This window comes from Panthera leo, chromosome A2 (genome assembly GCF_018350215.1).
Source record: "Panthera leo isolate Ple1 chromosome A2, P.leo_Ple1_pat1.1, whole genome shotgun sequence".
NCBI lineage: Eukaryota > Metazoa > Chordata > Mammalia > Carnivora > Felidae > Panthera > Panthera leo.
In genome coordinates this window covers 148,304,005-148,330,077 of record NC_056680.1, presented here as the reverse complement: position 1 = coordinate 148,330,077, position 26,073 = coordinate 148,304,005, and the positions used below count along the sequence as shown (strand labels likewise).

At 42.5% G+C, this 26,073-nt stretch overlaps 1 protein-coding gene across 1 annotated transcript in view; it reads right to left on the bottom strand.

The window, feature by feature from the left end:
- The window catches only part of EXOC4 (exocyst complex component 4), a 750,505-nt gene that overhangs the window by 59,683 nt on the left and 664,749 nt on the right, over window positions 1-26,073 (bottom strand). Inside the window, exons 15-16 of the mRNA XM_042925097.1 lie at window positions 10,226-10,367; window positions 62-240 (exon numbers count right to left, since the gene is read on the bottom strand). Of these exons, the coding sequence (XP_042781031.1) occupies window positions 62-240; window positions 10,226-10,367 (321 nt within the window). The remainder of the gene's footprint in view (window positions 1-61; window positions 241-10,225; window positions 10,368-26,073) is intronic.

The window sequence follows — 26,073 nt, the reverse complement described above, 5'->3', positions numbered from 1 at the left end:
CACAAAAAACCCTTCACCCTTCCTTCCTCCCCAGATCCCAGGGGCAAAGGCAGGGTCTGACCTTCAAATATATATTGGAACTTATGCTGCTGAAGGCTGGCACTCATGGCCTCTTCAATGGCGCTGATGTCTTTGTTGAGCTTGACCACCAGAGGGTCATAATCCATACTTTCCACATTAGCGACAATGGCATAGTTCCCCTCCTTTGCAAGGGGGATGAGATAATGGAAACAGTGAACCCTAAGAGAGGCAAGGATGGAGAGAGCAGTTAGTAACACATTTTCCTGATGAAAACAATAATCTTCTTGTGACAGAACACCCAAACACTTAAAGCAGCTGTGGCTCTGTAAATATTTATGTACTCCTCCGCTCATTCACTGGAAAGCCACCTAGTAAGTGAGAGATCTTGAGCAAGTCAGCTTCTGTGATCCTCACTTGCTTAATCCAAACATTGGGGATGAAGAGTAAATGAACTCTAAAATTCCTTTAAAAAAAAAAGAAGTTTATTTTTGGCAGGCAGTGGGTGAGCAGGAGAGGGCTAGAGACAGGGAGACACAGAATCAGAAGCAGGCTCCAGGCTCCAAGCTGTCAGCACAGAGCCCGATGCGGGGCTCGAACTCTTGAACCGCAAGATCACGACCTGAGCTGAAGTCGGACGCTTAACCAATTGAGCCACCCAGGCACCCCTAAGATTCCTTTCAAAGACTGGATTATACACATACTGTGAAAAGCACTGTATCTTTCAGTGGATATTACTATAGTGAAAATGAGAGGCAGAGGTCACAGAGCTCTAAAGAGCAGGCTTTGGAATGAGACTACTTTGGTTTCAATTCCCAATTCCAACATGTTCTAGCTGTGTGATTCTGGGCAAGTTACTTTCTCGGCTTCCTTGTCTAGATGATGCCCACACCTACCTCATAAGGTGCTCAGAGGAGCTGGTGAACATAAAGCATACAGCACAGGCCTGGCACAAAGCAAGTGCATAGTAAGTGTTGGCTATCATGGCTATTATCATATTTATTATTATTCATCTATTACTTAAGTAAAACGCCAAAATAAACTTACTTATTTAAAAATAAAATCGTGCTCGGCCTTGGGAATGTGCGACATGATTTATGCCCTTAAACACTCCCTAGCCTAGTCGGGCAGACTGAGAAAAAAAAAAAAAAGAGAGAGAGACAGAGACCAAAAGAAGGCAGCGTCTCACTCAGAAGCACATGTATCCATGTGCCATGGAAACCTGCCATGGAGCGTCAGGAAAGGTTCACAACAGGGGGTGATACTTAAGTAAGAAAGATGATCTGAACGAGCTTGAAGAAGGAGTGCATTCCTCTGTTGACATGGCCTGATCACTCTGACCATGCACAGTTCTTAGGGTCTTTCTGGTAGTTACTGGTAACTGCCAAAGAAGTCTGAGATGGGCCAAGACTGGCCACTTCATAACCTTTGTGTTAAGCTGTAACGAAAGCAGGTTCCAGTCCAAATAATTCTACCACACATATAGGCGTTTCTTCAAATACCAAAACCAAAACCTTCCATCCGTTGGCAGGCACAGTTCGAACAGTCTGTCCTATAAGCTCAGTGAAGTCCTAATTATTGTTTTAGGTGCTCTGTCTGATCGTACCGCGGGAGGTTCAGAGTCAAAATTCTGGTACCCTTATAGTCTACATTAAGTAATAGGAAATACTCCTAAACCAATGGCTGCAAAAGCCTTGGGCCTTATCCTTAATGCTGGATCTTTAGGCTTGGCTTTCATCTTTCTTTTTTAAAGTAAGGTTTACTGAGAAATAATGTATCAACAGTAAAAAATCACCCTTTTTAGTGTATAGCTCTATCAGTTTTGACAAATCTACACAGTTGTACAATCGCCACTATGATCAAGTTATAGAACAACAGCATCACTCCTAGAATTCCCATGAGCCCCTCTGCAGTCAACCCCTACCCATAGCCAAGGCTCTGGCAACCACTGACCTATCTATGCTTCCTTCCTATAGTTCTGTCTTGTCCAGAGTGCCATATAAATGGAATCATACAGTATGTAGCTTTCGGAGTTTGGCTTCTTGTGGTCAGCCTGAGGCATCTGTGATTTATCCACTTTATTGTTCATTCCTTGTTACTGCTGAGCACATCTCCACCGTATGGAGGTACCACAATTTAACCATTCGCCCGTTGACATCTGGACTGTTTCTACTCTGGGGTGATACCACAGAAAGCTGCTTCAGGTACGGGATTTTGGGTAAATACAAATTTTCATTTCCAATGGGTAAGTACTAGGAGTGGAATCGCTGGGTCATGTAGATAAGTATATTTTAATTTTATAAGAAACTGCCAAACTGGGGCGCCTGGGTGGCTCGGTCGGTTAAGCGTCCGACTTCGGCTCAGGTCATGATCTCGCGGTCCGTGGGTTCGAGCCCCGCGTCGGGCTCTGTGCTGACAGCTCAGAGCCTGGAGCCTGTTTCACATCCTGTGTCTCCCTCTCTCTCTGCCCCTCCCCTGTTCATGCTCTGTCTCTCTCTGTCTCAAAAATAAATAAATGTTAAAAAAAAAATTAAAAAAAAAAAAAGAAACTGCCAAACTATTTTCCAAAGGTGCTATGCCATTTCGCTTTCCTACCAGCAGCGTATGAGAGTTCCAGATGCTGAGCATCCACACCAGCACCTACTGTCACCAGTTTTTAAAAAGATTTTAGCTTTACTGAGGTATAACTGATCTATAATACTGTGAGATGTTGTAAGTACACATCACGATTTGATATACACATTCCTTGTGGAAGGCTTTCCCCAGTCTGGTTAATGAACATGTCCATCACATATTTATTCTTTTTTTTTTTTTTTAACAATGAGAACATTTAAGTTCTACTTTTAGCATCTTAACAAATTTCAATTATACAATACAGTGTCATCAACCATAGTCACCATGTTTTAAATTAGATTCTCGGGCCTTATTCAAACCTTATAGCTAAAAGTCTGTACCTTTACCAACCTCTATTTCCCCCAATCCCAGCCACAACTTTCCTATTCTGTTTCTATGACTTTGACTTTTTTTTCCAATTCTGCATATAAGTGCCACCATGCAGTATTTGCCTTTCTTCTTTGTCACACTTAGTTCACTTTGCATAAAGCCTTCAGTGTTTGTTAGTTTTAAAAAAAATTAATAAAACACATTCTAATAGATGTGTACAGTGATATCTCATTGTGATTTTAAATTTTCAGTTTCCTAATGACTAATGATGTTGGGCATATTTTCATGTGCTTGTCTGCCATCCATCTGCCACTTTGTGCTCATAATTCTTGCCCAACTTTTTTAATGGTTGTTTTGGGTGTTCTTTATATGTTCTGGATACAACTCCTTTATTAGATATGCATTTTACAAATATTTTATCTCACTCTTTGTCTTGTCTTTTCATTTTTTTTTTAAATTTTTTTTTTAATGTTTATTTATTTTTGAGACAGAGAGAGACAGAGCATGAACAGGTGAGGAGCAGAGAGAGAGGGAGACACAGAATCTGAAACAGGCTCCAGGCTCTGAGCTGTCAGCACAGAGCCCAACACGGGGCTCGAACTCACGGACCGTGAGATCATGACCCGAGCCGAAGTCGGCCGCTTAACCCACCGAGCCACCCAGGCGCCCCTGGCTTGTCTTTTCATTTTAGTGATGTCTTTTAAGAATGGTTTTTGGGGCGCCTGGGTGGCTCAGTCGGTTAAGCGGCTGACTTCCACTCAGGTCATGATCTCGCTGTCCGTGAGTTCGAGCCCCGTGTCGGGCTCTGTGCTGACAGCTCAGAGCCTGGAGCCTGTTTCAGATTCTGTGTCTCCCTCTCTCTCTGCTCCTCACCTGTTCATGCTCTGTCTTTCTCTGTCTCAAAAATAAACGTTAAAAAAAAAATTAAAAAAAAAAAAAAAGAACGGTTTTCAATTTTGATGGACTTCAATTTATCATTTTTTTTCTTTTTGGATGGTGTTTCTCGGGTCCTATGTAATAAATCTTGGCCTAAACAAAGTCACAGAATTTCTTTCCCTATGTTTTCTTCTAGAAGGTTTGTAGTTTTACGTTTTATAATTTTGTATAGGATGTGATGTATTCTTATAACCTGCTCATGCAGGGGAATCTAAGTATCTTGACTATCAGTTCATTTTCATTATCAGTGGTGATCTAATAGCTGCATCAACTAATGACTAATTTCACCAACAAAAATTTATGGCATTCATCTGCTCATTGGCAGGGTGTATAGTGTTAATCAAGATGCCAGTAACTGCACTGGTTGCAGTGCCCTCCGGAAGGTGACCTTTCTGATAGAATGAAAGTTGACCAATCTGGGGTGGGATTCATGACTAGGGAAATTGATGGCTACTGTGGTTGACATTTAAACCGAGCAGATCTTAGCTGAAAATAAGATCAAGCCATCAGTGCTAAGGTATTTTTACAGTAAATTACAGATGACATAACCCTAGCAATGGAAGACTCTGGACAAAGGCATGAGGGTGTGAATGAAGGTTGGTTTTGAGGAAGGACAAGTGGTTCCTTTTGGTATGCAGAGATCACATATGAAGACAGGGGCATGAGGTGAGCCTGGGGACATGGGTAGGTCATTCAGCTTTGGAGGCCATCTAAGGATTCTGGGTTTCATCTGAGAATGGCTTCTAGGGAGCCTTAGGAGGTGGGAGCCTTAGGATTTCAAGAGGTGGAATGATGTAATCAGATACAAGCTTTGGCAAGATCACTCTAGCACAGTATAACGGGTGGGCTGATGGTGAAGGATGAGAGCAACTGAAAGGAGAGAGACTGCTTGGGACATTCTCCTGAATTGGCGGTGAGTGCTTCTAAGATCCTGAAGTGAGTGGCAGAAGAGAGAAGTAAGACGGCTTTAAGGTACGATCTTCCTCCCCCCCCAGTGATTAGAGGTGAAAAAGAAAACAGTTGCTGGCCAATGTCAAATTCACAAAGTGTTTTCTTTGGATTCTGGCATGTTGTTGCTGACCTTAACACGACCTTGGCATTAAGGTTTTCTGCAAATATTGCTGATTACACAGCAGGGTGGTTGATTTTCAGAAAGTGCACACTCAGGATCCCAACAGTGACAGGCGGTTGCTGTTGAACCCACTTAGAGCCCTCCTGATGGTGAGAGAAATCAGCCGATAAAGGTGACATTCTTGGCATCTTGGACTCAAATGGCAACTTAATTTTCTTCTTCTGAAGTTCAAATAGGAAAAAAAAAAAAAAAAAACACCACCTCAACAATTTTAAATGGTCTCACCATGTCTTTCACTTCTTGGGGGTGTCATTTGCCTTGGGCTTCAAACTGTGGAAAGGGGCTGATTATTGGTTAAATGTGACCGAAAGTGACGCAGGTAAAATGTCAAATGCTCTTTGGATGGGTCCTTAAATGCAGAACCTACTGGATTTGAGAACACTTTCTGGCTTGAACTTTAACATGTTACAGAAAAATACGGGCTATGGATATAAAAAAAATTTGGTGAAAAAGACACATTTGGGCGTTTGAAATTGTTCTGGACTTCTTGCTAGCATTTTCCATACTTTTTTTTCCCTGTTAATTTCTGTGGTGCTATCTTATTTCAGTGGCTTCTGGGGGAAAAGTACCAGAGACAGTACCTAACCAGGCACTTCTTCATTGCCCCAGCTCCTGAGTGACAGGGCCTGCGTTCTAATTCTCTTGTATGGCAGGATGGGAGCAAAACAAACACTAGCAGATTCTGGTGACAAGGGTGATGCTGGCCATGCATCTCTGTACTTCTTAGACAGCATATAGTGAAAACGGAGTCTCCAAACCAATTCATTTTCTTGAAAGGGCAACAGGTTTTGGTTGGAGAAATAGCACGTGTTTTATCGAGGCTTGATTTCAAACCAGCTAATTCGCAAGAAGCATTCAGGTTTTTATTGAGCACCTATTATGTAGCAGGACTGTTCCAGGTTCTGGGGCCACAGGAATGAACAAGGCACACCTGATTCCTGCCTTCTGGGAGCCGAGAGTCTCTTCCACGGTCACGCGCTGTGGATATCCAGAGCGCTCAGCAGTCTCCTTATTTCAGCATTATTATAGGACCGTGTACGGATATGCTAGAGATGTGGCCTATTCGTATAGTGCCATCAACCGTATAAACAGATGCACACAAAAATGCACGTTCCTGTGACAAGGAATGAATGAAGTGTGTCCACATTCATTATCTGAGCCATCCATGGAGCTTTCTGCCTAGTGTCGTCTACCATACTTTGAAAGGGACAAAGACAATATGGAGCACATTCATAAGAAAGCAACCTGAATGCTGAAACCATGTTATAAGATGAAGGAGTTTAACTTTGAGAAAATAAACATGTTTAGTGCTCTGAGTGAAAGTCAAGGAAAGAGAATTCTGCATCCAGGACTCTAAAACTCGGTCCTTTTTGTTCTTCGTGCTTACAATGACCTTTTTCTGTTTTTAAATGAATGTTAAAGGAGATATAGCAATGGGTAGTTTTCTTGTAGAGTTAACAAATAATGACTAAAATGTGTTCAGCATTAAGAACAGTACTGTCATGATGTACCAAAATAAAAAGGACAGACTAGAGGTTGAGGATTTAAAAGACTTCCTCAAATGTGTTGAAAATCTCCCACTTGGAATTAACTATAGGACAAGCAGGTAATTCTGAATGTGGAAGACGCTGTGCTCCCAACACAATCACTAGCATAAATTCCAGGAGCTGTGATAGTAATTAATTTGATGTTCCCTTGCTTTTCTGTGCAACCCGGGTAACAGAGGCATAAGAATGTTACTGTTTTTTGTTTTGGTTTTTGTTTTGTCTATTGCATTTATCTATTCTTAGAAACCACCCGATTTATTTCACTGTCAGCCTGTAAATAAATAGAAAACAAATCTACAAACTATCGTAAAACAAGTCAGAAAACACAGAGCAAGAGCCTTTCTTTCTGGACAGCTGCATGTGAGAAACAAAATCGGAAATAATGTTGGGTAAAACATTTCAAATCTGCAATGCTTCTTCTCTTACTCCACTCACAAGGTGCTCATAAGCAATTAAGAAGTAACTCACTGGACAAGATAATGAAGAATGAAAAAAGCACGAGGCATACAAAAGAAATGACATCCACAATACATTATCAATTTGGCTTTGCCTGAGCACACCTGAAGATATCCAAGTTCTTCTTTTTTTTTACTGTTTATTTATTTTTGCGAGAGAGAGAGACAGAGCGTGAGTGGAGGAGGAGCAGAGAAAGAGGGAGATGTGGGGGAAAAGCAGAGAGAGAGGGAGACACAGAATCCGAAGCAGGCTCCAGGCTCCGAGCTGTCAGCACAGAGCCTGATGCAGGGCTCGAACCCACGAACCGTGAGATCGTGACCTGAGTCGAAGTTGGACGCTTAACCAACTGAGCCACCCAGCACCCTAAAGGTATCCAAGTTCTAACTGGACTCCAAACATGTGAACCAAAATCCTATTTACATTTTTTTTTTAACATTTATTCATATTTGAGAGTGAGAGAGACAGAGCATGAGCGAGGGAGGGACAGAGAGAGGGAGTCACAGAATCTGAAGCAGGCTCCAGGCTGCGAGCTGTCAGCACAGGGCCTGATGCAGGGCTCGAACTCATGGACTGCGAGATCATGACCTGAGCTGAAGTCGGACGCCCAACCGACTGAGCCACCCAGGCGCCCCCCTCTTTTTTTTAAAAAAACATTTATTCATTTTTGAGAGTGAGAGAGACAGAGCATGAGCGAGGGAGGGACAGAGAGAGGGAGTCTATTTACATTTTTAAAAACTTAATCTAGTAAAGACTCCAAACGAGAAAGCAAAATACTCCATAAACTTTAATAATGTCTCATGGTAATATAGAAGAAAATGTATTACCCTTTCTGATGTAATGTATATAGTTTCCGATCTTGAGTTTTCTGATCCTGAAGTCCCAAAAGTCTCTATCCAACTATCTGACATTGCTACCTAGAGGTCTAGGAAGCATCTCAAACTGAACGTTTCCCAGACGGAAGTCTTGGCTTCCACCCCTCTCTCAACCTTTCTCCTCCCTTCAGACTTTCTCACCTCAGTTAGTTAATGGCCCTGGCATCAACATAATTGCTCTCACCCCAAAGCTGGTGGTTTTCCTTGAGTCCCCTCTTTCACTGCCCCCAGCCCCTGCGCCCGATCCAGTTGATCAACACACTTCATCGGCTCTACCTTTGGGATATATCTCAAACCAACCCTTGGCACACCTCCACCTGTTACTCTGGTGCTCGTAACTGCTCTCAATGGTCGCTATGCTTCCATTCATATTTCTTCCTATCATCCCTTTTCCAAACAACAGTTAAGGTGCTCTTTTAAAAACGTAAATGCGGGGGGAGGGCGCCTTGGTGGCTCAGTCGGTTAAGAGTCTGATTCTCGGTTTTGGCTCAGGCCATGATCTCATGGTTTGTGAGTTCGAGTCCCACGTTGGGCTCCACAGCTGGCAGCCCAGAGCCTGCTTGGGATTCTCTCTCTGCCTCTCTCTCTGCCTCTTTCCTGCTCATACTGTTGCTGTCTCTCTCAAAATAAATAAATAAAAACTTTAAAAAAGGTAAATGGATGAAAGAGTGAATGAATGAATGAAGTTCTGTCCCTTGTCTAAAACCCTTCTATGACTTCTTAATGCACTTAAAATAAAATCTGAATGATTCACTTGGTCTGAGGGTCGCTATAATGTGCCAGGCTTGGTGACTACACATGGTCAGGCTCCAGCCCGCCTCTTTATGTATCCCTTCCACTCCTCCCACCTCCTTGGTCATAGGGCTATGGTTATACTGGACCCCTCTCCATTCCTCAGTACTGCCAAGCTCGATTTTCTCAGGACCTTGGAGTGTTGCCCTCTCTGTCTGAAATTCTTTTCTCCTGGGGCTTTGTACAGATGGCTCCTTCTTGTTATCCTGTCAATTTTCTCTGACCACACTATTAAAAAACAAAAAACCAAAAAAGCCAATCCCCCTTTGTAGTCAAACCCAGCTACTCTCTGCACTGTCCAGTATGACAGCACTAGCCACGTGTGGCTATCAAGCACTTGAAATGTGACCAGTCTCAATGTCAAGGTGCTGTAAGTGTAAAATATGCAAATTTAAAAGGCTTAGTACACAAAAAGGCAAAATAGCTCATCAATAATTTTCAGGTTAGTTACATGCTGAAATGATAATATTTGTGATACACTGGTTTAGATAAAATAGATTATAATTTATGTCTCTCTCTACTATTTCAAATGTGACTATTAGAAAAGTTTAATTATCTATGTGGTTTGAACATATAGCTCCCTTTACATTTTTGTTGGCTAGCATTGCTTGATTCCATTATGCTATTTTATTTTGTTTGTTGCACTTTTTGGAAATTATCTTTTTTGTTCACTCATTGGCCATATTCCCCCATTATAATGTAGCTCCATGAGAGCAGGAACCTTGAGTGTTTTTTTCATTGCCGTATCCCAATTTCTAGAACACTGCCCGGCACAAAGAGGGCACTTGGTAAATGTTTACCGAATGAGCAAACGATTGAAAACTTCCCAGTCTTTTCTTTCTACCATTTCCATAGTTGTGATAAGAGAGGCCAGCAAACCTAAGAATGTTCTACACTGCAGGGGAAGGAAAGAGTCCAAGAATATGGGGTGCCATATTCAAAGATGTTTGAAACTTTTCTCCTCAGTTATTATCTAACATAATCTCCTCCTGGGCTTTAAGTTCTTGTAGGAAGGGCCCATGGTTCTTGCATCCATATACTTCCTTACTGATTAGCAGAGTATGTCAGTAAAAATATCAGTGACAATAAAGTTACCATAATCGCAGAGTTACCACACTTGAGCCCTTATTTTGTGGCCGGCATTGTACTTATTATTTATTATTTCATTTATAAAGTCTCTAAGTGAGGAATTATTGTTGTATTTTTAAGATGAGAAAACAGGACCAGTAAAGGTCATTAACTGACTTAAGATGGACCAGTTAGCTGGTAGGGACATTCAAATCCACATCATGCTGATGTCACAAGCCATGCAAACACTGAATCACGACGCTGACGATACAGCACATGCTGAAAAAGTTTTACCGTGACTGATTAACACTAAAAATCACGTTCAGTGTAAAAAAAAAAAAAAAAAGTCAGCATCAAAACTCAGAATCAAAAGTTGTGGTGACACTCCCCAGAAAGCAGCAAGCGATTTATGACCCACTGTGCATTCAAAGAGCAAAGCCCCGGGCTTGGCTGTGTCGTACCTGACTTCCAGGTGTAGGACCAGCAAGCAGCGGTCAGCCATATCCTGGAAAGATTTGGCAAGTTCGCTCAGAGTCTGCATGATCTGCTCTGACACTGGGGGAAGATCCATGTTCACGTGGCTCTCTTGAGCAGGAGACAGCACTGAAAGAAGTGGGGAGAAAACACCAGTCACTGCACGAGGTGCCCACAGATTTGTTTGAAGCGACGTACTATTTTGTTGTTCATCGTGTTTTGACCAATTTGGCTAACGTTGGTGTTGGCAGCATGAGACGTCCAAGACATGACAGCCTACCTTTGTACTCGATTCAACACCGATTGTCTGCAATCAACTCACAGATTTATAGAACAGAAACTCAGAGCTGGAAGTGACCTTAATCATCATCTGGCCCAACCATGTGGTCTCTGCTTGTGTCCCTTGTACATCTTCAAGTGGCTGTTGCGCTTCTGGTTGTATTACTCACACAAATGTTTACGAAAGAATATTCGATACCTTTTAAGGCAGCCTACTTCATCTCTGAAGGATTTGACCATCGATATCTAGCCGTTATCTGTTGCCGTCAATTTCTTTTTTTTTAGGTTTGTTTATTTTGAGAGAGAGAGAGAGCACGCACATGCACACATGTGTACACAAGCGAGTGAAAGAGAGAGTGGGAGAGACAGAGAATCCCAAGCAGGCTCTGTGCTGTCAGCCGTCAGTGCAGAGCTTGACGTGGGGCTTGAAGTCACGATGCTGAGATCATGACGTGAGCTGAAACCAAGAGTCGGATGCTTAACCAGCTGAGCCACCCAGGCGCCCCTGTTGCCATTCAATTCTAATCACTGGCTCTGATCCTACCAACTTTGCAATCATTGCCCTATATGTTGGTACTTCAAGTATTGAAGATATCCCCTCTTTTGGCTTCCCTGAAGTCTTCCCCTTCCCAGGCTAACTGTCCCCAGTTTTTCAGGTATTCCTCAAATAACCAGATTGAATTATTTTATAATTCTCATAATTTGCTAACAAACACATTCCGTCCCTTGAAATGTGTAGTAAATACTACAGTAGGTCTGACCTTTCTAGAGAGAATGATCAGCCCCCCTGTTCTGGATGCTATGCTGCTTGCATGTAAGCCCGAAATCTTGGGGGGGTGGTTAGGCAGAGTACACTGTATTCTACTTAAACTTGTACAGAGCTTATAATCAGTTAAAAGCCCCAAAAGGTCTTTGTGGAAAATTTGAGAAAGCTACCTTCTGTTTCCCTATCAAGTAATTGACAAAATTTAACAGCAAAAGTGCAAACCACATTTGTGTCTAGACTTCTGCTGCATATCCCGTTACCCACAGTTTCTCAAAGACCACCAGCAATTAACTTGGCAATTTCACTGAGGAGTTCTTAGTTCTCTAGAGTTTCCAAGACTGGCTTTGAATCCTGTCTCCACCACTTACTTACTATGTGACTGAGAGCTAAATTCTTAAATTATGTCTGCCTCAGTTTCTCGCTGTCACATGGAGAGAATAGTACTTGTGACATGGGGTTTTGGGGAGGCGTTAAATGGGCCATTGTAGGTAAGACACATAGAAGAACAGCATGTCAATCTCCCTTAAAATTATACAAATAATAAGCAATTATCATTATTCATTGGCATGTGACTTGTCCAGGTTAAGAGTCTTAAGCTTAATTATAGCAACAAGGTACTTAAAAGGTAATCCCATCTTGAAATTCCGTTACCGGTATTTTTTGCTTTTCCATCTCAAAATTCTTCTCTCTGTCAGAGGACGCAGTATCTTTTGGAAGAAAGGCTCCTGGGATCTAGGGCACGTAAGATTTGGCAAAGCATCACTGACTAACTCAGGAGGGGTTTGCCTCACAGGGTAGAGAGTCACATCTGACTACAGCGGTGTCTGCAGTCACAGCCTTTCACAGCTGCATCTGTTTCTGGACTTTGCTAAGCCCAGAGAAGGACCCAGAGAGACAGTCCAGCTTCATAAGGCCAAGATCTCCTCTGGAGAACCAGACTTTAATAAATTATCATGGCAAAGATTAAACAAAAAAACAAACAAACAAATTCAGGCAAAGGGATCTGATCTGTAAGGAAGAAGGAAATGCAGTGAAATAGTCTTCACATTACTGCCAGCCTTGGCATCGTTCAAGATGCTCACCACCTCGATCTGTAGGAATGGACACATGGCATGGTGCCGCCTCTCTCAGGTTAACACTGCTCATGCTGTACGATTGCCAGGTGAGATCACTGCCTTCATAATGTTTTCATTTGGCAGGCTGGATGAAAGTGACTATGAGTAACACTTTTCTAATACTTCAAAGCACGTTAGGGCTTTTGAGTCCCTGGACTCCACTGCCGAATGATGGTCAGTTACTGTGGTTTGAGAACTCTTTAAGTGCCAACGATAAGGTGCAGAAATCAGACCCCGAAGAAATCAGACGCCTGGCTTGAGGTCCAGAGTTATACCGATCTCCTAAACTCCATCAAAGGCATTCTAGACAAATTCCACCAAGGAAGTTAAATTAAAAAAAGAATCCAAGTAGAGTAAGTTAATGGAAAAGAAACAGTCCAGATAAAACTTGGAATGAGTGAGGTAAAAAGGAGTTTAAAAAAGCAGCGCATTGTACATTTCACTTGACTGTAATCTACAACAAAAACATAACATTTTAGTAAAGGAGAATGAAAAATCACAGCCCAGAGCTCTACTGAAAAGCTGGCCTCTGAATTCCTGAGGGCTCACTGAAATTTGCGAAGTTTTCTTAACAGGAAGGAATAGACTGAGCCCAAAACTGCTGAGCACGGCAAACAAATACAACACAAAATAAGGAACTCTCTCTTAAATGTCCAGTGGAAATCTACAAATAAGCAGTGCTGACGGAATTGGCTTGGGATACAGTCGAGATAGAAGGCTACTGGACACACACAAATGGACACATCCTTTTAGAGGCTATGTGGTTATAGATCTTGGGGATTGTTGTTCGTATCAGCAAAGCCCACATATACTAGACTTTAAAAATGTTAGTACTTGCTCATTTAATTAAAATATACACTTTGAGCTGTTTTGCTAATACTAGGGAGGGATCGCATCAGATCATTCATCATATTCCATTCCTCTTACAACCATTGTATAAAAGCAGGCATCTTTGAGACTCCTAGCTAACTAATTGTGGCAATGTAACCATGGCTTTCTGTACTCAACTGATTGGTCTATATGAGGATGCTGACACTTGCTCTCTAGGGCAGACACTGCTTGGTTAGGTGAACCGACACATATTTCCAATTCTCCCCTGCTCACTCTGCAAGAGACTCCAGAAACCTAAATGCTTGCATTCCGAGCCTTGCTTGTAGCCAGAGGAGGCCATGTGTCACCATTTGCCCAGCGACCTTCAAACAGATTCTTCAGTGGCAGCTTGATCTAATCCTGGACCAATTCTGCAACCCATCTTTTGATGGGGAAACAAAAGTACGGGTCGTTGCCACAAAAAAATTTCTGGATCTTCATCTCAAGAACACCTTCCATGCCCCTTGTCCTTCCTCTGCCAGTGCTTGGTTTGGCTCTTTCCTGTTCTCGGCAGCCTTCCCAAATTTGTGCTGCTGCTTTGTCCTTCCTATTCTCTCCTCACCCCTCTCTTAAGGACCTCAGATTCTCATTAAGACTTCAAAGGAATCGTCAACACGTGCTTTCTCTGTGGTCTTGCCCCTTCTATTAACTTTTCCATGTGTCATAATCCTTCTGCCTTCACCACATTATTACATCGTTATTCGGATGATATCCTAATTGCCAAATCCAATGGGTGCTTTTCCGTCCTAATTTCAGAAACGTTCTCTGCTACGTTCAATTTTTCTTAAATTTCTGTTCTCTTTTGGCTTAGATGGCACCCTACACCCCTGGATGTACTTTTACGTCTCTGACATTGTTTTCATTGTCTGCTTCCCTGGATCCTCTCCCTGTAGCCCACCCACGAGTGCTGGTGTTCCCAGGCCTTTTTTCTCTATTCATTTCCCTTACTTGTCATTCTGTATGTTCTCTCTGAGTGAGCTCATCCATTTTCATAGTTTTTGCTATTACCTAGGGACTGGTGACTCCTAAACTTCATGTGATCAAGTGTGTGCAGGCTAGCTTTACCTATGTACATCCCACAGGCATCTCAAACGCAATGTGTCCAAAACTAAGCTCATTATCTATCTTTGGCATCTACTCTTTACCCTGAATTCCCTTTCCATCGGGGGTGTGGCGATCTAGGAATCTCAGCTGCAAACCTGAGAGTGATTTTTGAGCCTCTCCTTTCCCTCACTCTCCTCGGCAAAGGCTAATTTCTGCAAATTCCATTTCCTGTCTCTTAACAGCTTAAAAAAATTTTTTTTTTAATGTTTATTTTCGAGAGACAGAGAGAGATAGAGCATGAGCAGGGGAGGGGCAGAGAGAGAGGGAGGGAGACACAGAATCCGAAGCAGGCTCCAGGCTCTGAGCTGTCAGCACAGACCCTGATGTGGGGCTCGAACTCATGAGCCATGAGATCGTGACCCGAGCCAAAGTTGGATGCTTAACTGACGGAGCCACCCAGGCAACCCTGTCTCTTAATATCTTTTATCTTTTCTGGATCTGCTGTGATTTTCTTGGTTGAGCCCTCACCTCTTCCATGAACTACCACAATAGTAGGCCTCATGCCTGGTCTCTACCTTAATTCAACCCTCCATATTTAGCTCGCTAAATATGAGTTAGAGAAGTAGAGTTATTTATCTAAAACACAAATTAGACTTTGTCACCTTCTTGTAAAAATAACATCAGTGTTTCCCATTGCTGATACGTTGAAGTCCAAGCTCCTTAAACAACCAGGCTTTCCATGGTTTTTGGTTTCTGTCCAACACTTTAGTTTTTCTCCATCTTTCACCATTTTCTCCTTCCTCGCCAATTTATCTCCCTTCCTTCCCATCCTGGCCCTTTAATCTGACATCTTTTGAAAGCAAGTTCCCAAAACATATCTCGCTGTTTTCAGGATTCTATACCTTCCATGGCTCTTAATCCCCTTTCTAAACTATTCATGCTTTCTGGCTCAGGAAGTGTTTCCTGACTCTCCAGGCAGGGTCACTGGCTCCTCTGGGGGTTTTCTTTCCACATAATTCTATTACAGTAGTTATCATATTCCACTGGCATTATCTGTTTATCAGTATGTCCCCCTAGCAGATCATTAACTCCTTCAGGGCAGAGATTATCTATATATCTATATCTATCTATATCTGCTGGAGGCATGGCAGGAGCTCAATCAATGCTTTTTTAATTAAACAGAACAAGTGATTTAATTGACCAACGTGACAGGACAAAGAATTCACATAATAACAGACTGATAAAAATCAGGAAAGAGAAGGCAGAGCTTGCCACTTACAATTGTAACTTCTTCCTTAGTTTCTTGAGTATATTTTGGGGGCTGAGTGGGGATATGGAAATAGCTCATCATAACTGGTGTCCTGGGCTATTCAGGCATCTTGCAGAAGCACAGGCTAAAGGCTTTCTGGTCAATTCCTACCGCCCAAGCACTCTCCTTATAAATTGTGTTGCCGTTAGAAGTCACTTTAATTTCCACCTTGTGGCAGCCAAGACTTGGGGGTCCTCTCTTTTTGACCGACTTAAAGTCCCCGGCATATCAAATAACCAGCATCTTTCAAGGAAAGCCAACATGCTGTCATGGAGGGGCAATCAGCCTAGGACATTAGGATGTCTCAAGTGGTTCCACATCCTAATATTAACCAGACTGAAATGTGTTTAAGTCTTAAAATTAGTCAAAATTGGACTCATTCAGACCCAGAAGAGCATCTGTTTTCAAGGATGCAGCTGCTCCACTTTCAATGGCAACTTACTGTGACTTCTTTAATCGATTCATGTGAGGATGTCCTTGTGCATCTGCAATATTATCTAAAATTGCCACAATATTAGCTTAGACCGGTATCAGCTGTCGCGAAAGTGATAAATTGAAAAGGGAAAGATGGTTATCATGGCAGGAAAAGAAAGGTTAACTCTGTGAATTCCAGCTTTTCAGAAGATGGTTAAAAGACAATGAAGAATGATCCCATGAGATCTAAGGGCTGGAAAACATTTTAGAAGATCAAATTTTGGTACAATCGTTATTTCTGACTCCCCTTGCTATTTGCATGGCAAAATGACAGACACCACAGAATGACGTCTGCTTGAACCCAGAATAAATTTACTTAATTTCTCATCTTCAGTTTCCCTGTTTAGAAAACTGTGGTAATAGCATCTTCCTCACTCCCAGAGCAATGGGTTATTAGGTTCTGTAAATAATTTTGAGATCCTTTGATGCTGTTACCTGGCTGACATTTTTAAAAAATAAAAAAATAGGACGGCTGATTAGGGCTGTGACATTAAGGACTGATGAGGCTCACGGAGTCAAAGGGGGCTGTGACAGGAGACCCTCCACCTAACTCTCCCCTCTCCTTAAATGCCTGAGGGATGTGCTACTGTGAGCCCGACCCTGGGGTAGGATTTAAAGGCATCAGACACTATGACGTTGTGGTTCCAAGCTGGACCGTCAATGACAATGGGAGCTAGCTCTGTCCTCAGTCTTCTCGATTTTTCTGTGCCACTATCCTTACTTTTTATTCATTCCCTTGAATTATTTGCAAGCCTATACAAGCTAACCGTCTCCCTACCCCCATGTTTTGTACACAGTAGCCACTTGATAAGTGTTTCTTAAGTACGTCACTTAGGTGTTTGTGAAACCTACTGGCTTCTGGAAGCATAGGTGATTTTCACGAACTGAAGGATCTACTGTCTCATTCGCACCTAATTTGAACCTTCTCAGGACAGCGATGTCCTTTCTTTATCTGCCAATTACTCCAAACTAACGTTTCATGGTGACTCTTTTTCATCATTCGTTCTTTTTCCTGAAACACATTTTTAACCCCTCGCTATTCTTTGCCAGTCCTGGCTTTTGCCACCGTGATCAAATAATTTATTTTGTCACTCCTTGCCACCCACTGAACAATCCAGAACCTAGTTTGAAGTTCTTTTGCTACATTTTTGTACAAGAACAGGCCTTATCCAAGAATCATGTTTGGTGGGTTCTCTTCATTTTGCTTCCTATTTCAAGAGCAATGGTTCTTTTTAAATAATAAGTAGTTCTTTTCGGTCTAGATTTCCCTAGAAGATTTGGGTGTGAACAAATAAAGTCAGTTGATTTTAAAAACCAAAATGTTGACTCGGATTGTTCCTTGGCCTATAGAATTCCAACGGCAAGGGATAGCGATGTATACGTTATTCAGATTAGACCATGTACATGCATCCATGTGTATAACCAACTCTGGAAACACAGCCTACTCTGTGAGACGTAATGAATTCTTTTACAGCTAATAGCTATGCGGCACGAATGCCAACCCTTTTCACCGCTGCTTCCAGAAGGAAGCTCTCTTTTGTCTACTCTTACAGGGGAAGAAGGACAAATGGAAGCAGTTTTTCCCCCCTCAAGTTGGGGTGGGAAAAAAATGGAAGGAATGCATTACCAGGAAGGGAAAAAAGATCAAGAATGGAGGAACTAGGGCACAAAGTGATTGTGTCCTATTTATATTTGCTTTTCTAGGGTCTAATCACCTAATTGAGAATGTTGACAGTTAAAAAAAAAAAATGTTTCAAGTGGGTACAGGAGGCGAAGACCTACTTTCCGTTCTGTGCTACTGTTATTTAAATGATGATGTGTTACACCTTTTCTCCTGTTAGTCATAGACTTATGGACAACATAACTTCATGTTCTTTGGAACATCCCTCTGTCACCCCTCTCTTTCCCCTCTGAAATGTCTTATATTACCCTAACTGGAGGCAGTAATGCTTTGGGGAAGAAAAGGCATGCTTGTCCTACTTATCACCCAGCCTAACGACACAGATGTTCAGTAACATTTATGTAAGAATGTGTTATTATAAGGCAAAAATAAAATAAAACAAAGCCCAAAGAGCAACCTTTCATAAAGAGCTCAGTTTTTTTTTTGCTTTCTTTTTTTTTTTTATTATATGAAATTTGTTGTCAAATTAGTTTCCATACAACACCCAGTGAAAAGCTCAGTTTTAAGGATGCTGCTTAAGAGTAATTTTCATCTCTATGAAACCATACTCTTTTGTCCTGCTTCCCAGAGGGACAGAATTTATCCTCTCACTTTTTATTACCCTTAGAACAACAGTTCTTAACCACTGTCAGCCTCACTTTCCTCATGTGTCTCCTCAGAGAGTTGTTGTGACGACCAAATGCAGAATGTGGCCCCTCGCACAGCACCTGCCACAAAGTTAGGGACCATGCTTTGAACTCCAGTAACACGATGCCTCCTCCTTCTTCTTCTGGCCTTCAGCACTGCTCACCTCATGCTGTATTTGCCTAGAGAGAGAGTCCCTGGTAGCTTGTGAGGTCTGTGAGAACAGAAGCAGTAACTTCCTTCTCCTGGCATCTCTCACAGACCATGGCTCTTCCTTAAACTGGGCAACAATGCCTGTTGAATGGAATCTTCACGTTAAGGACAAATCAAAGAATTTCATATCTTTTTCTTTTCACTGAATCTCCACAATGCCTTTCAACCTAACGTTAAAGCTTATTAGCTTGGAACATTATTCTGTTTCAGGGTAAGAAAGGCTAGGGGTGAAACTGAAGAATTATTCCAAATATTGACCTATGGAGGCAAAACAAGGGCGATTCATGTAGGGCTCATTGCAAAGGGCAAAACAAAAATGAGAACCAAGATAAAAAAAAGGACAGTTGTTCTCTTAGGCTACCACAGGATAAGAGGCCGATTCTGAGCCAACAGGTTTAAGCCACACACTGCAGTTCTGTAGAGGGAAGATCACATCTTCTGCTACTCACAAAACGGCGCTTGATGGTAACAGGCCTGAGCAAGCCCCAGGTCATCCAAGGCCGTTAGCTGGAGACTCCTCCTTCCATACAAGGCAAACCAGCACAGACACACTGGTTTTTACGCCTTGTGAGTGACAGTACAGACCTTAGTCCCCTTCGGTCCTGGGGGGGAAACATGAAGATTGATTTTTCCTTTATTCCAAATAATCCTCCCTGAGGCCTGGTAAAAACCTAATCATCGACTCAAAAGGCGTGTGGTGTGGCCAATTCAGCTCCTGCCGGATATGAAAGAGAAATGGAGGAAAAGCTAATGAACAGCTCCCGTCCTTGCTGCTGAAAGGCACTATTGTGGGACTCTATTAGATTTCCGTGGACTTTGTGAGCCTTTTGTATTTTGTAAAACCCTGCATCAAAAAGCATCTTGAGGTGTTAACAAATACTTAGGCAGATATTTTACGTGAATAAGCAACCCAGATGTAAGTTTCAAGAGAATTTCAGAGGCCAAAATATTATGTGGCAAAGAGATAACATTTAGTCATGTCTCAATGGGATCCTTCCGGCTTTAGCATTTGTAAATCTTCCAAAGAGCCTTTGGAGATGGCTTGTTCACAGCGTAAATCAGAAACATGAGGTCCATCTACAGATAGTGAAACCAAACCACACAGAAAGCAAGCACGCTGCCCGAGACGACACTGGTAAGCAGGGGCCACAGATGAAGACAGAGATGAAGGGGTTAAAGGGAACAAACATCCTGCACTGGCTCTCTCTTGCACTGGACTTCTCCCAGGGGCCTTTTCTTCAGGACTTTCCTATTCAGGCAGCTACATCATCCATACATTTGGACTGGAGTTGAAAAGTAATCATTATCTTCTTGACCTACACCAGATACAACTTCGCTTTTATCTCTGTATCCCGGTAAAAGGAGGGTCAGATACTCACCTCACAGGAGTCTGATGATTAGATGAGAAAATATAGGGGCGCCTGGGTGGCTCAGTTGGTTAAGCATCTGACTTCGGCTCAGGTCATGATCTCACGGCTTGTGAGTTCGAGCCCCGCATCGGACTCTGTGCTGACAGCTCAGAGCCTGGAGCCTGCTTTGGATTCTGTGTCTCCCTCTCTCTCCGCCCCTCCCCTGCTCATGCTCTCTCTCTCTCTCTCTCAAAAATAAAATAAGCATTAACAAAATTTTTTTAAATGAGAAAATCTGCAAAGGCTTAGAATAGTATTTGACACACAAGCGCTTAATATATGGCAATTGCTTTTACCATCACAATGACTACTGTTACTTATTCAAACAATGATGTACTGACTGAATAAATGACAACAACCCAGGTTCCTTCTCCTTCGTCCGTCGCTTTCGGTCAGCTTTGGAACAATCAGAGCAGCTTTACACAGCGAACGGCAAAGCCCTCACGAACTACTGTTAGTGTAGACCAGAGCAGGTAGAATCGTAGATGCGCTGGTCACTCTGATCCTGTTGCTGTGAGGACAACACACAGGCAACTGACATATCCGGAAGACAGAGTTGTCCCTGCCACCGAGCACACAGACAGTCACGGAGACCAGCTGTGGAGTTGGTGACGGCTCCCTCTGAGGCTGCAAGTAACAAATACAGGGAGGACGCACTGGCTAACACATGGTGCTGGATCTGCCGGTGTGAATCCTGCTGAGAGAATTTCTCCTCAGTGAGGACAAGTGTGGCCACTTCTCCAGTCCGCAGTCAAGATGACAGTTAACCAAGTCCCCCCCTTGTGCTCTCTCTTGTGTCAGACGTTCCCTCTGCGGGCTAAAGGGATGAGCTGGTGCCACACACCTACTGACGAATGCCTTGTGAAGGTTAATAATATGCAGCCCTATTTCTGTCTTTCTACATTAGTAACACATGAATACTGTTCTCACATGCATTCTGGCCTTGCCATATAATCCCTAGGATAATTAACAGTTCATATAGATGCTTCCAGAATCAGCTTTCCTAAATATCAAAAGGTTCATAATCTGTTTTTTTCATGTATTTTTTATTTATTCTTGAGAGAGAGAGAGAGAGAGAGAGAGAGAGAGTAGGGAAGGGACAGAGAGAGAATCCCCAGCAGGCTCAGTGCTGACAGCAGAGAGCCCAATGTGGGGCTCGAACTCACGAAGCATGACGTCATCACCGGAACCGAAGTCAGACGTGTGACTGACTTCCGGGTCAGTCCCGGGGTTCCGGGAACCCCTATACTCTGTTTTATGGCCAGTTAAGGGTAAGCTACATAGAGCAGCAATCATTTACCTATCTGGCAACTATGTAATCTGGGGAAATGTATTACCTCACTCCAAATCAAAGTAACTTTCTTTCTCTAAGTAAAAGGACCTGAGTGTTCTCATATTAACTACGAACCCCATTTTTCTACCTATGACATTTCTCTTGCAATGAACAAGTTTACGCTCAGCAAGTAGTGGCTAAATTCTGACTCAACCACTTACTAAGTGAATAACCTTGGGCAAAATCGTGAAGACCTTGAACTGGAGCGGTGACAGTTTCCGCCTCTGGGCGTCATCATAAGGACTCGGCGTATGTAACGCACGTAGAGCATTTAGGACAATGCAGGGCACACAGTAAGTGCTTACTAAATCTCAGTTATTGTTGTCGGACCTCTTGGTGGGAACCCTGGAGACTGAAACCCCGAGACTCATTTCCTTCCTCATCCAAACACCTTGCAAGACACCGGAGAGCTGTGGGCTTAGTCGTTCACGCAGCTAATGGACAGAAAGAAAACGCTGTAGTAAGACATTTACAGGTGTAAACTCATGACATTCTGACCTTAAAATGAGGAATGACAAAAGTAAGAGAACACTACAGAATTCTGGCAATGTTCAAAGCAGCGGAGGCAAACAGCAGAAAGAGGGACTAAAAGTGGCAGGTTTAAATTTTACCTTTTAATCTACTAAGTGAGGAGACTGACTTTCTCCAGAGTTGTCAATTCAATAAAAGAGGCAGCATTTCAGGCAGACATGAGGAAGTGGAGCTTGGCGGGAAAGCAAGGAATGAGACTCAGAAGCAGCTTGGGAGGAGATGAGGAGATACAGTCGTGTTTCTCACATTCCTTTGAGGGAGGAATGATGGGGATCTTTCTTTTCAAGGAAAGGATGTCTGTAGCGCTTGGTTCTTTAGCAAAGCGAACTTAGGTGTTATCTTAGGAATTCAAAAGGGTATTCAACAAAGCCTGGAAATTGTGTTTTTGGGAGGGCAGGTCTGCCTTACTCAAACAGGGCTTTGTAAGGTCAAATTTGTATTCTGAATCAGCGTTTACTTCACGGTCACAGATGGTTTTCACCCGGCCAAAGGTGCTATGAGGAGAGACAGGAGAAAAGACGCACCCGGGTGTGTGTGCATGGGACACGGCGATGGGAGGAGTGATCATGAATCTATATATAGCCATAACATTTGGGTCTGAAATGATCAAAATTGTTATTTTCACAATAAGAGTATTATAAATTATTTCAATATGTACGTAAAGACACTGACAAGTCAGGTCTTCTATGAAAGCTTCAAACAGCTGAACTGGGCTTATTTTGAAAAGATGTGTGTGTTTTTAAAGGTTTATTTATTTTCGAGAGAGACAGAGAGGGAGCAGGGGAGGGGCCGAGAGAGGAGACAGAATCCCAAGCAGGCTCTGCACTGTTAGCACAGAGGCTGACGTGGGGTTTGAACTCACAAACTGGGAGATCCTGACCTGAGCTGAAACCGAGTTGGAAGCTCAACCAACTGAGCCACCCAGATGCCCGTGTGTGTGTGTGTGTGTGTGTGTGTGTGTTTTAATTTACTACCATAGGAGACTTGCTACTTCGTTTTTTCTTGGGAATATGTTTGCCTTGATATTACCCTAGATTCCATCCATTGTAGAAAGTGAGAGGAGATAATACACCTGTGCCCTTGTCTGTTGTCAGCTTGGCATCATCCCCCACCCTTCCCTGGAAGCTCAGGAGCCGTGTTTTCCAACTCTGTGCCGGCAGGGTTTTGGGTTTAGATCCCACCAGCAAGAGGCACTCCCCGAAGCTGTGGAAGGCACAGAGAGAGGGAAGGCACGATCCTCCCCTTGCAGTGGAGGAAAGATGCCCAGGCAGATGGCGAATAAGAGGACTGCAGATGCTCCAGGAGAGCTCTGGTGACAGCTGCTTCCTCGCGGCAGTTGGTGACACCTCCTGGCACATCTCCTGTATTTCCTCATTTCCTGCAAGCCGGCAGCTATTTTCCTTGTCTTTGCTTCCTTCCCACTGTTTTCTAAGCTTTTTGAGCAATTTTAAAAACATCTCATTCCTTCTATTAAATTCCCTCTTGCTTGAAATACCTAAAGTGGCTTCTGTTGTCCTGGGTCTAGATGAATAAATCGAACCTTCTACTCCCGAGATCCTCCTGAGCTAGGGCACCTCAGATCTGAGCACATCTGGAGCAGTACAGAGTGGGATGAAGAGTCACTAGGAATCCCTGGGCTCCCCTTTCACGGACGCTTGTGACCTCTAAGGCGACGATGTCCTGAATGTGCTCAGCGGGGCTGCTGGCCTCCCGATCCCCATTTTCCCGGTTTTGTGTCCCGGCCACCTCAATCACAACAGCTGCACTTTTACTTGTTACCTTTAAGATCTGGCAGTAAAAATCTGCTAAGAGAGCCATTTGCAAACCACTGCCCTTGAAGAGGAGGATTTGGTCACGAGCAAACCACTTCCCACTACACTCCAGCCTTCAGATACCGGCCAAAGCGGGGATAAAAGTCAAACGTTTAAATTATGGAAAACTCCTAAACACTGAGAATGAATGGCACGAAAGTCTATATAAATACTGACTTGAAAACAAGTGACCAGCTTTCTCTTTCTTATCTTAGCTACATGAATTCTAGTGTCTTTAAAAAGAATGTGTTTACTGAGTACCGAACAGATTATGAATTGCTCTCGTCTTGAAGAGCACATGCCAAGACTCCCTTGCAAAGGAGACTCAACCTTTCCTTTGGAAAATGTTTCACGGAACCAATGACCAGTCTAATTTTTCAGAAAAGCGTACCGTGGGCTTCTCTATTATTTTCTAATGAAATCCCAGGTGAAAGATGGAGATCACCACAAAGCTGGCTTCTTAGGGAGGTTAGGAGCTAGCTTCGATTTGGAGCTGTTTATCAACAATTACATAAAAAGCTTTAGCTTAATACTGAATTTATCTTCCAAAACAACCCCATGTTTGTTAGAGCACACTAAGCGTGTGACAACTTCCACGCTCCACATTTTGGATCACTGGCCCTTCGACAGTCACGAAATTTAGAAGGAACCACGTATTGGTCGCTAAAAGCTTTTGATCTCTTTGTTCTTAGGCTCATCCATCAGAAAATTCATTTTTAAAGAGTAGGTACTCATCAATTTCTCTGCTGGACTACGTAGAATTTTATTTTCAGAGGAACAATAAAATGATATTGGTAAATCTTGATTTGAGACACAAGATCTAAACTGAAAATATATTCATATTCATTTGGAAATGAAATATCCACACTGGGATTATGGTAAAACTTGGTCTCTGCCTACTAATTTTACGGATATACGCATAGTGCGCCCGTTTCCTCCACTATACATCCTGTTCAGTCTCTTTCTGTGGCCCTTGGGCAGTGAGGACATTTTTTTTCTTCTCGTGAACCCACGGTGGCTCCTGTCTCTCCCCACATTTCTTTCTAGGTGCTACCAATCATGTTGGTTCTTGGGATTATGGCAAAACTTTAGTCTGCAGCTTCTAGAATTTCTTCAGATGTCACTGTTCTGAGAACAGGAATATCTGCTATAGTCCAGTGTTAAGTCGTCTTGTTACATGGTCTACATTTTCTTGCAAATTTCCTGAATAACCCAAGATAATCATTTGAATTGTACTTAAAAAAAGCCACAAGTCATCTGATGCTTTCCTCACACTTGTTTCTTACTATGACTCGTCTTCTATCTTTTCATTTGAAAACCAGTTCCCTTTTTAAACAAAAGAGAAGAAGTAGAGTGACTCTGCCTTCTTATTAACACTACCTTCACCACCTAAGCAATTCTGGACCCATCCATTTCCTGTTCTTTCTGTGCCTAAACACAGCTAAATTTTATTGTCTTCGGCATCTCTGATGACCATCCAGTGGTTCTGGGTATTGGCCACCCTGACAGTTTACCTAAGGCTTATATTTTCTGTGCTTACTATGTACTCATTCTTCTTTCATTCTTGTATCCTTCCATGTGGGCTCCTCAAAGAGCTCGATAGATGCTAGGCAGCAGTGTGGAGATTAAAAGTCTAGACTGGAAGCAAACTGGGTAAGTTCCAATTCTGGCTCCACCACTGACTGCTTAATAGCTCTGTGTCCTTGGGTAAGTTGTTTTACCTCTCTGTGCCTCAGTTTCCCAGGATGCAAAAATAGAGATAATCATGGTACTTACTTCATGGGAGTATTATGAGGATTAAATGAGAGAGAGAGAGAGAGAGAGAGAGAGAGAGAATGTGTGGCTGTTAAAAAATACACACTATCATAGAACAAGTATGATATTATTTCTTGCTGAAATTACTTAGCCTTCTATGGTGCAAATTTTATTTTGTATCATCTCCCACAAACATGAACTATATTCTCTTTCAGAGGTTCTAATCATGGAATCACAGCAATATTTTTCTAAATGTCTGAAAATTTAACTTTCTGAAAATGATACATCTAGCCATGCCTGGTGTTTACTTTGCTGTGTGAACTCCAATATGATACGGTAACATTCTCCAAAGACTAATACAACTTTCACTTTCCCACTGATTCCTCCTTTTGGTCAGAATTAAGCACAGAATATTGAGTCTCCACATTTTTTTCCTCTTGGGAAGAAAAATCATTGAAAAGACAATTCAAGAACTTCTCATCCTATTTTAGCTCAATTAGACTTCAGGAAACGACCTGAAACCTCTCATCACTGCTGCTACCATGTCAGTTTCATCGTCATAACAAGAAAGCACCATTCACAGCCTGTATTTCACTGAGTGGTCAGTAGCATACTTTCATA